Consider the following 13,503-nt stretch of genomic DNA (forward strand, 5'->3'; position numbering starts at 1 on the left):
AGAAAAAGATAGGAAGGTAAAAAGAAAAGCAAACCTTTTCGAGAGGTTTTCGTTTGATAACTCAGATACAGTCTATTTCCTTCTTATAAAAGAAAGATAAATGATAAGTTCGAAAAGGAATTCAAAGTTTGAAAGTTACGTCGGTAACTAAATATGTCTCTGGAGTTTATCTTTGATCAACATCGTCATCGCAAAAGAGAACGACACAGAGGAAGAGAGAAAGAGAGAGAGAGAGTGAAAGAGGAGGAGAACACGTGAGAGATTACGAGAAAAACTCGAAGGATGAAGCTCTCCTCAAGAGAATTCGTACCTGTGATCTTGTTTCTGCTTCCCGCACCAATATAACCACCCATCCCTACCCTTTACCTCATTTTTTTTCTTTTTCTTCTTCTCTTTCTCCTCTATATTCCTTCTTCTTTTATACCCTTTGCCTCTGGCTCGTTCGTTCGTTCGTTCTCTATTTTAATATGCAAACTCTAAAGTTAATATACGCCGTTTCTGTTTATGCACTTATTTTCGAGAATCTCTGTACGGGTTCCTTTTTCCGCATCAAGAGTAGCAGCATCATTTTCCTTTATCCTTTATTTTATCACAAACAAACAAGCAAATAATTAATACGACGCGTACGGTCAGATGTAAACAAGCCAATGTTATTGCTATTCCTCGAGGCTACCAAAACGATGGGTTCAAGTTCAAAGATGGATTGATGTAATAAGAATATACTCGGAGTTTGGTTAGACGAAGAATTGGTTCTTTTTTCTTAATTTATCTTGTCATGAATTTTAAAAAGATTTGTAGAAAGAGTAATGAGATATAATTTAACTTCCAAGATGTTGTTTCAAAACATTCATAAATGTTTGAATGATGAATTAATATTAAAAATATATTTAGATTAAAAATAAAAACTGTTGGTATAATAACTCAAATTGCGTGTTTATTCGATTTAATTAAAAATAAATAAATAAATAAATAATTAAATAAATATATTAAAATAGAGAGTGAAATGTACGACAGAAATCTTAAATTAAAAATATAGAAAGTAATGTTTCATTTGAAGATATAAATCTTCAATTATCATGATGTTAAAAATGTACAGGTTAAAAATACCACAATTTAAAATACCTATAAAAAAGCAATTTTATTTATTGTTCATTTCGAGAAAGACAATTTTTGGACATCCCATGTAATAATTCGTACAAAAGTTTAAAGCAACAATAAATAATAGAATTAAAATAAAAGAGTAATAATAAAATAAGCATTGTATTATGTGTAAAGTACTTTCTATAATGATCAACACGAAAAATTACTTCAATATTAAACTTTAAAATTAAAACAAAAAGAGTAATAGTAAAAAATAAATAATATTTAAAATAAAATATATATAAAACGATATAAACTATACAAAAGATTCATACGAAATAAAATATTGAAATATTAAAATGAAACAAAAACAAAAGAGAAAGATTAAAAAATAAAAGGAATAATCAAAAAGAACAAACGAAGAATAAAGAGAAAATGAGGGATGAAAAGGGGTAGGGTAAGAGTGGGGTATGTGGAAGAAGAACGATTTCACGAAGATAGGATGGATGGTTCGAGGTTTAATAGGATCCGAATGGGCGTTCGTGTCCGCGCGGGAAATCCGAATTTATGAACCTCTGGAAGGATTTAATTTATTTAAATCTCGCACCTCGCTAAGCTTCGTTTTAATCCTGATTTACCACATGGCTTTTCTTGTTATGCGCGCTCGCGGTTCGTTTTTGGTCGGCTGTTATCGCGCGCACACAAACACGCACGAAAACGTTCACACGGATAGGAAGCATTCGTATTGAAAAAAGAAGGAAAAAAAAGAAAATTAAAAATACAAAAAAAAGAATATAATAAAAGGATTCGTGAATCGAAAGCAGGAACGAAATTATTCGTCGAATTAATACGGTATGAAAGATTTTATAGGAGATACTATGACAGGGATATAAAAAAAAGCAGAACAGTAAGAGAACAAAATTTTAACACAAAATACTAATAATAATTATTATTGTATATTTATATAATATATATTATGTTATATAATTATTATATATTATTATTATATTATTATTGTTATTATTATTATTTGATTTATTTAATCAATAAAATTTAAATTATTAAAAAGTATAATTAATAATAGTACTATATCTCGATTCAATGCTTAACAAAAGAATAGAAAATATATTATAATAATATTTCAAAAACCTTAATATATATTAAAAGATATGAAATCTCTCTCTCTCTCTCTCTCTCTCTCTCTCTCTCTCTCTCTCTCTCTCTCTCTCTCTCTATAGATATACTTATTAAATAATATACCTCTATCGATCTAGTCAACTTTATTGAAAGGAATCGTTTCTCACGATTCTCAGTTTCGATTTTCCCGAGGAAGACGAGCATGTCGGTATATTAAATTCGATCTGAGAACGTAACGTCCGAGAGAACTTTACTCGTTTTCGCGCTGAGTTAAGTAATTGGAAGGTCCAGCACCGCGGTGATTTATCACTCGATCCTTGACACATGTGCGCGCGAACGCACCAACGAGAAAGGCGAACGGTAAGAGGAGTAAGAGGAATAGGAGGAGGAAGGAGACTAGGGGATGTGGGGGTGGCAAAAGGGGGAGAGGGGAAAGGCGAGAGAGAAGCTCCTCAAAGCCTAGAGATTGTTCTCCCTTGCTGACCAATGATCGATCGATTCAATAGGTGTACTAGGCAGCCCTCAGTGACTCGACTAGTGCTAGTGATTAAGTGATTTTCGCGTGAAAGAATGAAAGCAAAAAAAAAAAGATATAAAGATACGAATCTTTGAGATGAAACTTGCTCTCTTTCTTACTTTTTTTCATTTGAGATGATAGTCCAGGGATGTCCAATTCATGGTTTACCTCTGGCAATATTTAACACTTTAATCATTACATTCTAATATATAAATTATTTGAAAGCTTTTTTAAAACATTGAGGTAGTACTTTTGGTATTGCTGTATAGCAGAATATATTAAAATTTTTAGTAATTATATTTATATAATCTATTATTTATTTATTATATTTTTACAAATTGTTAGCTATGCATTACATATTATAATTCTTTTCTTAATTATATTTTTGTTATTTATTTTTGTTTGAAAATCGTGTGACTAATTGTAATATTTTATTTTTATCTAAAAAAAATTACGCGGTTTGAGTCGATTTTGTTCCTGCAAATGTGGAAGCCAAAAAGTTGAACATTTTCATTATAATATATGACATACAATTTGCTTATAAATTATATTTGTATTAATTATTAATAATATATTATTTTATTAATTGTCAACATTCGTGCGGTAATAATTTTATAAATAAACAAAAATTACACGACCATTCGTAAATATTTGTTCAAATATGAAAGCCATAAATTGGTCACTCCGGACCTATACCTGATTGAAGACGTTAAATCATTTTCTTTGCTTTTGTTCCTTCTTCTTTTAGGTCAAAACGATATAAAGAAATTGCGAAGGGAGAACGAACAGCTGCGCAGAGAGATATGGAGCCTTCGGGATGAGTACGATAAGCTCGAGGAGATACTGAAGAGACAAAAGAATCGTACTGAAAGCGACGAATCTGAGGTACGTGTTCTATATTTGTATGTATCTATGTATACGAGGTGTTTGTGGTTTTTTCGTAGAAACGTTGTAAGAATATTCCACTTTCAAAGAAAAAAACAAAAATGTTATATAAACACAGATCATTTAAAACTTTATTAAAAAGTTATAACATCAATTATAAAACTGGTTTAAATTTGGTGCTCAAATATAATGTTTAACGGTTTTGCGTATGTTGTTTACTATCTTGATGTAATTCAACAATATCTTGGCCGCCAAGATCACCTAACCTCATCCAATTAGATTTTTATTTCTGGAGAAAACTAAAACAAGAAATTTACACAACTAAGATAATTACACTTGTTATTTTATAACGTATTAAGGATGCAGTTGCAGAAATTAATAGAAATTTATAAGAAATTTGGCATGTCATAGACAACATACTACAACAGTATCAAACTTTTATTCGCGCAGATGTGTAGCATTTTGAGCAATACATTTAGATAGTTTTACAATTGATGTTATAACTTTTGAATAAAACGTTAAATAAACTATATTTATTATACATTATTTTCTTATTTTTGATCATAGTATACGCACTAAACGTTTGTACGAAAAAACCTCACACAAACACCCTATATATATTATATAATTATTATATATAAACTCTAATAATATTATATAACTATTATTATTATTATTATTTAATTTAATTAATTATTAAAATTTATATATATATATATAACCTCAGAAATGATTACGTTTTTAAGTACTTCATTTACCAAGGATTCCTTGGACAGTTATTAATGAGATACTTGAACGAACGTTTTAGGATCGCTCTGAAGAAGATGATGACGTGCTACATTCGGATTATTCCGAGGAGAACGAGCAAGAAGAGGAAGAGCCTGAGAAAATTCAAAATGGTAACGAAAAGACAACGCAGGAGCACGATCAGGAAGAACAATTAGAGAATGCTGAGAATCAGAAAATATCGACGGAAAAGATGAACAATAACAGTTTACATCGATTGCACGTTGATTTTGATGATCTTTCGGTTGTCGATGAAGAAGAAGAGTTAAAAAAAGAAAAAGATAAAAAAGAAACAACAATAATGAGTGAAGAAAGTCAAAAAAAGTCTAAAGTTAGATTGATAGAACCTAGAAAGTTACACGACAATATACCCTTTTATCCGGGTAGTTACGATTCTAGTCAAAGTTATACAGACCCTAATTACTTTCCCGAATATCCATGTCCAACAAGTACAGTGGATTCATTGATACGAGGTGGTAGTAACTTGTCAACCGTCTTACCATCTCTTTGTCCAGCTATTTACGCGGATCCATTGATTCCTTTAGGAACACTGGACTCCCCAATATTAAATCCAATAAACGATAAAATAATACCGGAAATCCACATGCCACCGATTGGTTGGCAAAACAATCTGCTTTCGGAGTCAACGGCATTGCCAAGTTATCCGAATGTATTGGCTAGCAGTAGTGTACCAAATTCAACTATGAGAATGGCAAACGTAGAAAGCTCGCAGCAACAGCAGCACTTAGAGAGTCACGCAGTTGGAAACTATCAAAGTTTCACGAACACTGCTAGTATACGACAAAAGAGAAACTTGAATGATTCGAAACAGCAGCAACAGAAGCAAGGGAACCAACTTGCTTTAAGATTATTTGAAAATTCACATGCGTACATTCCAAGACAACAAAAAGAAGTATCATTGGGTAACCTTTGGGATGATATCGATGCATCCTGTGAGAAAAATATTGAAAATGAAAAAATAAATGGTTACCGGAATATCGAAAATAACGAAGAAAAGGATTCCGATGAAACTTATGCGTTCGATGGTACGGAAAAACCGAAACACTTTTTTGCCCCATTAGCAACGACGAAATCGAAGAAATTATTGGACGAGGAATCACCTACCGTTTGTGGTTCTAATTACTTTGGAACTGGAACTAGTTCCAGTAGCGGCAAAACCGGGTCTACGGTGATCTGTGAAAGCAATCAATTGTTAGGGTTAAAGGGTTCCATTGACGTTTGCGTAAACGGTGCAGTTTCCTATGGAAATAATTTCTACCGAGAGAAGGAAGATCCACAGAGAAACGTGTATCTAAGTACGGACAATCTGTTGATTGAAAGCGTCAAGCCTATACCGATCAATCAGTTAACTAAATCAATGTCCTGCCAGGATTTAAGCAGTGATTTGAAACCCTTGACAAAGATTAACTACAACGAGAAAGGACAGACAATGACTATGAGCGACAATACTTTAGACAATTTAACTAACGAATCATCTTCGACTAAGGCTTATAGATCTCACTTAAATGTTACATTAAAAATTCCACGTCACGATCGTGAAAGAAACGCGAATACTCCGGAAATTCCACAATTACCATCGATGGATTACAGAATTCTCACGAATCCATTTCTCAGGAATATTGAACGAAACGTTTTGGAGTCTTCCGATCAAAATTCTTCGATAACCAAACCACTTTCCGTTCAAGTCAGTGAAAACAATATAAATTACAGTTATCCAAGTTCACCGCCACCACCACAACCACCACAGCAACCATTGGGCTTTACTCGAGGACTTAGACCTTGTGAAAGATATCGTAGAAGGCAAGGAAATTTAGTACCCGATCAGAATCGATTGTTGATTCCTACCGATCAATTGATCCCAAATAAAAATCTTTCTACAACAACACAAGACTTCCAAGTAACCTCTTTTGAAAGACCAAGTCCCCATGCACTATTACCATCAGCGATGCCCTACGACCTGGATACTTTAAGAAGAATAAATGCAACACGCTATCTACAAAATCAAAATCTTTATCAAAATATACCATTCGTCCCAGCTGGACCGGCTCACGTTTGTCCCACTTTACAAATGTATTATGATCAAAATACAAAGAAGGTACCAGCCCAAACACAAACATCAATAGACGGTGATTCTCATATCGAGGATGATCAAAGTTGTCTGCATCATCAAGAAGAGGAAAATAATATCAGTATACCGAACTCACCGAGCGGACAACGACGCAAACGAACAATGAAAAAGGATAAACTCGGTACGAAACCTCTTTCACCGTTAGCTCAAAGAAAATTGAAAAAACAGAATAGCGTAACATCAACAGAAATGCCTGAATCCCCAGGCAAATCTGTGGTACGTCAAAGAGCTAGGAAACTGAGTATCACGACAACTACGACATCAGATGCCCTTGAGGATAAAAACGAGAGTAGATCATCATCCTCGGGACAAGATTCACCGAGAAAAGATCAAGTAAGACGAATATCAACTTATTTCAATCCAAAAAAACGACCGTCGTTAACATCAATCAAAACAACGAGAAGTGGTAGTTTAGAAACATCGAAAGACAAATATTCAGATGGTCTAACTACGACTACATCGGAAAAAGAAATAATTCATTCTGTGCAGATTAAAGAAGGCAATAATGTTGCTGTTAAATCTAGAAAAGGTAGCACAAGTAGTGGAAACGTTCCCTGGTGTGCTTGTTGGGGTAACGGTTGTGTTTGATTTCGATTCGAGGCCGAGTATACGGGTTTAAAGGTTCTCTGTATATTCTTAAAGTGAGATAAGATCTTTAACGTTGTAGGTAAAGGTGATTCGTTAAATTCAAAATACCACAGGAAACGGAATGAACTCAAACAGTCTCGTCATGAATTCAATCTGAAAACTGTGAAATATAGGTTAAGGAGGGGTATGGTCTACCAGGAAACTTGGAAATCATTCGAAATTCAAATCTACGGGTTCGTTCGCAACTGCGACACCGAATGGGACCACGATAAATTCTACAGAGTAGGGAAACTTCAACTAAACTACGCGTCATTTTCCGAAACTAACTCACCGAGTATACGTATGTTAGTGTGTGTGTGTTTGTGTATACGCGTACGTATAACTCTGAGTGAAATTGTGACCAAGTGTATCATAAAATCAACGCACCTCTTAGAAATGAATCATAAAACTAGTCTCCAATGGTAATATCACCTTCGTATATAAGTGAATCATTACATTTGTGCATGTATGCGTGTGCGTGTATGTGTGTTAGTAATGTGAACGAGAACGCGTATGAATTACTGTGTAAAATATGAATGCACCTGCGGAATAGGTCAAAGACCTATGTATTGAAACGACTGCAAAAACGTGTTTTGAAACTTTACAATTTGATCATATATAAAATGTAATATATTTATATTCATAAATGTAAGTAATATATAGTATATGTATGTGCGCGTGAATGTTTATCAGTAGGTCGAAACATACAATTTAATATTATTTTCTATCAAGAAAATTCTATGTATTTATGCGTAGTTTATCCATCGTTTTAATCATATTAAAGTATTTAAAAACAAATAACAATAATAATAAAAATGAAAATAATTTGTATCTTACATAATTACTATAATTAAAATTACTTTTCTTATTTTTTATTTGAAAGAAAGAAAAAAAGAAAGAAAATTAGTATTTTATTAGTTTAATTTAGTTTATTATTTTGTTATTGTTCTTAATCAAACAATTAAATTGCTTACAATTTGTAATTCTTCTCGTTGTAACACTGATCGATATCGTCGTTCAATAATACAAAGTTTGACTACAATTTAATGATTGTACGATAATCCTGATCATCGATAATTTCGAGCTCATCTAATCGAGAAGAAGGATAAAATCGGTCCATGAGTTACATAGGAAATTTATTAATGTTCAACGACGTGAAGGAGTACTTATGCGTAGAAGTTGTTGCCGAACATCCGGCTTGAAAAGTTCAAGAGAGTGGCGTTAAAAGTTTCGTTGAAAGTTTCACTACGGAAGTTTTCCTTCCGCTTCATTATGAGTATACGAAGAATAATGCTTAAGGACTTGAAATTAATCAAAGAAAAACAAAACTAAATAATATAAGAAAAGAGATACACAAAAATAATAACAATAAAATATAATAATAATAATAATAATAATAATAATAATAATAATAATAATAATAATAATAATAATAATAATAATAATAATAACAAAAAAGAAGAAAGAGAAAAGAATTTTTGTTATACGTTTTATGTTGCTTTTTTTTTCTTTACATTTTCCTATAAAGATTTTATCGAGCAACATTTTTTAACAAAATATAAGAAAGAAATAAAAAGATAAAAAAGATAATTGCAACTGTTTATCCGAAATTGAAACAAATTATGTAGAAACTTTTTGAGAATCAATTATCTGAAAATGAATACATTAATTTTGAAGATTTTATTGTTATTTAAAAAAATAAAAATAAGAAAAAAAATAGATTTATTTTTTTTTATATTTAGGTAGAGACTTAAAAGTAATAAAAGTAATACAAAAAAGAACAAATAAATAAAAATATATAGTAAAAATAAATAAATAATAATAAAAGAGAAGAAACGAATAATTATTATACATTTCAGATTACTTTCTCTTCAAATTTCACTTTTAAACTTTCTACAAGCCACGTTTTCTTTATACAAAATTCAAAAAATAAATAAAAAGATAAAAGAAAGAAAGAAAGAAGAATAAATTATTTACTATCATCTTTGTTCGAAATTGGAGCAAATTGTGCAGAAAATTTTCGACAATCAATGATCTGGAATTGAATAAATTTAGTTTGAAGATTTTATTGTAATCTGAAAAAACAAGAAAAAGTAGATTTATTTTTTGATCGAGAAATAAATTATTTACTAGCAGCTTTGTTCGAAATTGGAACAAATTGTGCTGAAAGTTTTCGAGAATCAATAATCTGGAATTGAATAAATTTAGTTTGAAGATTTTATTGTAATTCGAACAAAAACAAGAAACATTGCATTTATTTTTATTGAATATTTGCTTATTTATATATTTTATTAATTATGAACAGGAACTTGAAATTAATAAAAGAGAAACAAAACGAAATAAAATACGATACACAAAAATAAAAATATCAAATAATAATGAAAGGAAAAGAATTATTATTATTATATGTTTTACGTTGCTTCTTTTTTGCCTTTTACTTTTAAACTTTTAACGAGCCACGCTTTTTGATACGAGATCAACAAAATTAATAAAAAGATAAAAGAAAGACAATGAAATAAACTCTTAACCTTCAACTTCGTTCAAAATTACCGATCGAATATTTGAAAACATTTTGCCACTTATAGAAAAATTTCTCAAAATTTATTCATCGTAAAACAACAAATTTAAAGAAGATCCAATTGTAAGGGAAAGAAAATAAAAATAAAAGAAAGACGATGAAATAAATTCTTCACTTTTAGCTTCGTTCACAAAATATATCGATTGGTTTCCCAAAACTTCTTTCTCACGTCCTTCTCCCCTTTCGAAAGAATTCTCAAAATTTATGCATCGTATAATAACAGCCCATGGCGTAAAATAGGATTCAGGGAGTAGAATTCATGAAGATCCCTTATGAAAATTTTTCACCGCCCTTACCACCGTCGTTATTCTTCATCTGGTAACCCGACGAATAAAAAATAAAAAAAAATAAAGCAGCCTAGTAAAAGAAAAAGAAAACAAAAAAATAAAAAGTAAAAAGAAAAAAAATAAAGAAAGAAAACGAAAAAAAAAGAAGAAAATAAATATAATAATATAATAATTATAATTTTTTTATAGATTTATATATTAAAATCAAAATCAACGTAAGAAGAATCTCGCAAAATTCAACCCCAAATAATACCTCATAAAAAGTTTAATGAACGAACGAATGAGTCGTCCAGAAAAGATTTCGCCTTTAAAGTACCATTATCGGAATCGTTGTAAATTAAATTACGATCGATAGAAGTCCAGAGGAGGATGAATGCTGGAAAAGATTTGAGCCATGCTTGTAAAATACTTTCTTTCTCTTTTTCACCCCTATATATATCCTTTCTCTTTCTCTGTATATATGTGTGTGTGTATATATATATATATATACGTGCACGGCTTAGCTATATGCGTATTTTTCATAGACACGGGCACAGAAACACAGACACGTATTCAGATACTCAAGAGCAAATACACAGAAACACAGATACGTATTCGTATACCCAACAAATGCACAGAAACACAGAGCCACGTATTCAGATAACACACAGACGTATGCATTGGAATGTAGAATGAGAGAAGGCCGTGATAGGGTGGTGGTCGGGGGTAAAGGGTGGAAGGGAAAGCAAGTATGACTTTCAATTTTAATGGGAACATTATTTTTGCAAGAAGAGAAGGGAAAGCACAATGCACGCCGACTCGTTTTAGTGTCAGCTAGGAAGACGAGAAAGGGGTGAAAGGGGGTGAACGCGCGAGCGTTTCGAAGGGAGGACGTTCGGATGGTGCAATTAAAATGCAAATTATCCCTTTCGCGGAAGACTCGTCCTTGCAACCCTACACCCCGCGATGTTAACGCCGTAACCGATTAACTGGGAACTAATTTACGAGACGACGTCGAGTCGAGTGAAAATGAGAGTGAGAGTGAGATAGAGAGAAAGATAGAGAATGAAAGAGAGAGAAAGAGAGAGAGAGAGAGAAGGAAAGAGAAATGGATAGAGAAGATGACGTTTTGTCTGTCTCTATGACGACTAGCGACGTGACTAACACTCTTAAGAGAAATACGTGGACTAGAAGCGAAGGTTAATTCTGTTTCCTACTCAGAACTCTGACATCTTATTCGAGATTGAAAGTTTGAACCTATTTCCAATTTTTGTAAATATTACCTCTGTTATTCTCTACTTGTTCTTTCATTTTATTCCATTTTATTTAGTTTTATAAATACTTTTGTAAATCTTTATATTTATTGGATAAGGGTTGTGACATTGTTCTTTCTAAAAATTTTTTCACTTTTACGAAAAAAAGGGTTTCGTCAAAATTTCATCAGGGTTTGGTAAATATTTTGAAAATATATCATTTATACACTTTATTTATTACACAGAATACAAGAAAAATCATGAAAAATTTTCATTCAAATGAATGATTGTATTAAAAATTCCCATGAATTTATTTGTATAATTTAGTATTTGTGTTTTTGTTGCCATAATTTATAGAAAAAAGTGTAATCGTTGGAAACGCTGGAAACTCTGACGCAACTTGACTCTCACCGATCGGGCAAACTTTGCAAACGAAGAAAGTATTTACTTTTCCTCAGTAAAATGTCGTTTTTTTTCTTTCTTTCTTTTTCTTGACGTGGTAGGTTTTTTCTGCAAGTTCCTTCTCCTACTAGCTAAGAAAATTTTCCACGATCTACTTCCAAGTTCACTGAATTTCACGAACCCGCCGGGCCTGGCCTGTTTTCTCGTTACTTTATATTATGTACTTTCAGCAGTTTCATTACTCTTTCGTTTCAACTTCGCATCGTCCACCGTTAACTTCCGAACGAATTTAAAAAGGAAAACTCACAGTACCTAGGCAAGTGTGTTTTAAATCAGCGAACAATTTTCTTTCAATTTCTTTTCTTATTTATGCTACGTTTAATATCTTGCTAGAGATAAAAAAGAAACATGCAATATTTCATTTAGCGTAAGCTCATCCCTCGTTTTAGAATTAATTGTAACAAATTAAACTTTTTTTCCATATTTTTTACCGGGTTAATGAACGTTAATGAATCTATTAATTATGGTAAAAATGGCGCTTAACCTTATATACCAGATCATTCATGTAATCAGTTTTTTATTATATGGATTTTTATTTGGTAAAATAAAAAAAAATTTTTTCTCTCTGTGTGTATATATTTTATTTTTAAATTGATCAATATATATTTATAACCTAACAATCTATCGTTTTAGATATTTTATAATAAGTGATGCAAAATTATTAGCTTATTTGCCAAATTGATTGGCACTTAAAAACAAATGCTAAATAAAATTAAGAAAATTTTATACATTATCATATTCTTTATTATTAAATTGTAATAAAAATATTTTTTATTTAGTATGGTTATATTTTATTCCGATAAGAGAATTCTCGATTAAACAAGAACCTATATTTTTAGATTCATTTTAAGGTTAGGTTAGTTATTTTACCAAATATTTCTGCTGTTAGTTTATTCTCCTTTTGGAATGAGTAAATCTATTCGTCTATCAAAAATTAGTGCATATTATTAATAAATTTTAACTAAACATTGTTTAAGTGTTATTTTATTTAAAATTATCTGTCTAAATTATTATTGACTTTAAACAACGTAACCTTCCTTTCCCAATTTACTATTGCAGTTAATAAATTAATTTCTCTCATTATCGAATAATTATTTATTTTTTAAAACTAAAAGAAAGGTCATATATTACTTATTATTATATTTTCAATTAGCATAATGAACAATAAATATTATTTAAATTTTACAATACATTTAATAAAAAGTATCATACACTTTTCATTCACTTAAAATAAGTTGTCCTAAAAATTTCCAATTTTTTCTAAGAAACTTTAAGGAACAGAACATTTTACATATTATATTAGATTATTATATCATGTATATCATCTATTTCATTTTATTACATTTCTCTAAATCGTATAAAATTATCAATAAAATAACACAATATGAAAAACAATTAAAAGTATAAAATTAACTTAAAAAGAAACGAGAAACTTTAAGAGACAACCAAACATTTTATTTCTTATTTTATTTAAATATACCCATCTCTAAATAATAATAATAATATATATAATTATATATAATATTATTTAAATAGTATTAACTATAAAAAATGTAGAAAGTTCCTTTTTACTGGAACGAATTCTTACCGATTCGAACGTTTTCATCTCATCGAAGAATTTTATTATCAACCAGAAGTTGCTTGGGTTTGGGGTAAATGCAATTTTCTCGAATGGCGTCGATACGCACGCGGTAGTGCAATTTGATCGCAAGAAACATTTCGCGAAGCTTTCAGCGTATTCTCTCTTTCTTTCTCTCTCTCAT

The 13,503-nt window shown here is 30.7% G+C and overlaps 2 protein-coding genes across 6 annotated transcripts in view; one reads left to right on the top strand and one right to left on the bottom strand.

Annotated features, from left to right (window-relative positions):
- The window catches only part of LOC122519944, a 35,804-nt gene extending 27,801 nt beyond the window's left edge, over positions 1–8,003 (top strand). For all 3 annotated transcript variants that reach the window (XM_043639777.1, XM_043639784.1, XM_043639794.1), the window contains exons 2-3: positions 3,483–3,619; positions 4,428–8,003. In XM_043639777.1, the coding sequence (XP_043495712.1) occupies positions 3,483–3,619; positions 4,428–7,142 (2,852 nt within the window). In that variant the 3' untranslated portion in view covers positions 7,143–8,003. The remainder of the gene's footprint in view (positions 1–3,482; positions 3,620–4,427) is intronic.
- The window catches only part of LOC122519926 (tyrosine-protein kinase transmembrane receptor Ror), a 375,163-nt gene that overhangs the window by 270,117 nt on the left and 91,543 nt on the right, over positions 1–13,503 (bottom strand). The gene's annotated exons all lie outside the window — the stretch shown is intronic.

The sequence above is a fragment of the Polistes fuscatus genome, unplaced genomic scaffold (assembly GCF_010416935.1).
Source record: "Polistes fuscatus isolate 324 unplaced genomic scaffold, CU_Pfus_HIC Scaffold1, whole genome shotgun sequence".
Classification (NCBI taxonomy): Eukaryota; Metazoa; Arthropoda; class Insecta; order Hymenoptera; family Vespidae; genus Polistes; species Polistes fuscatus.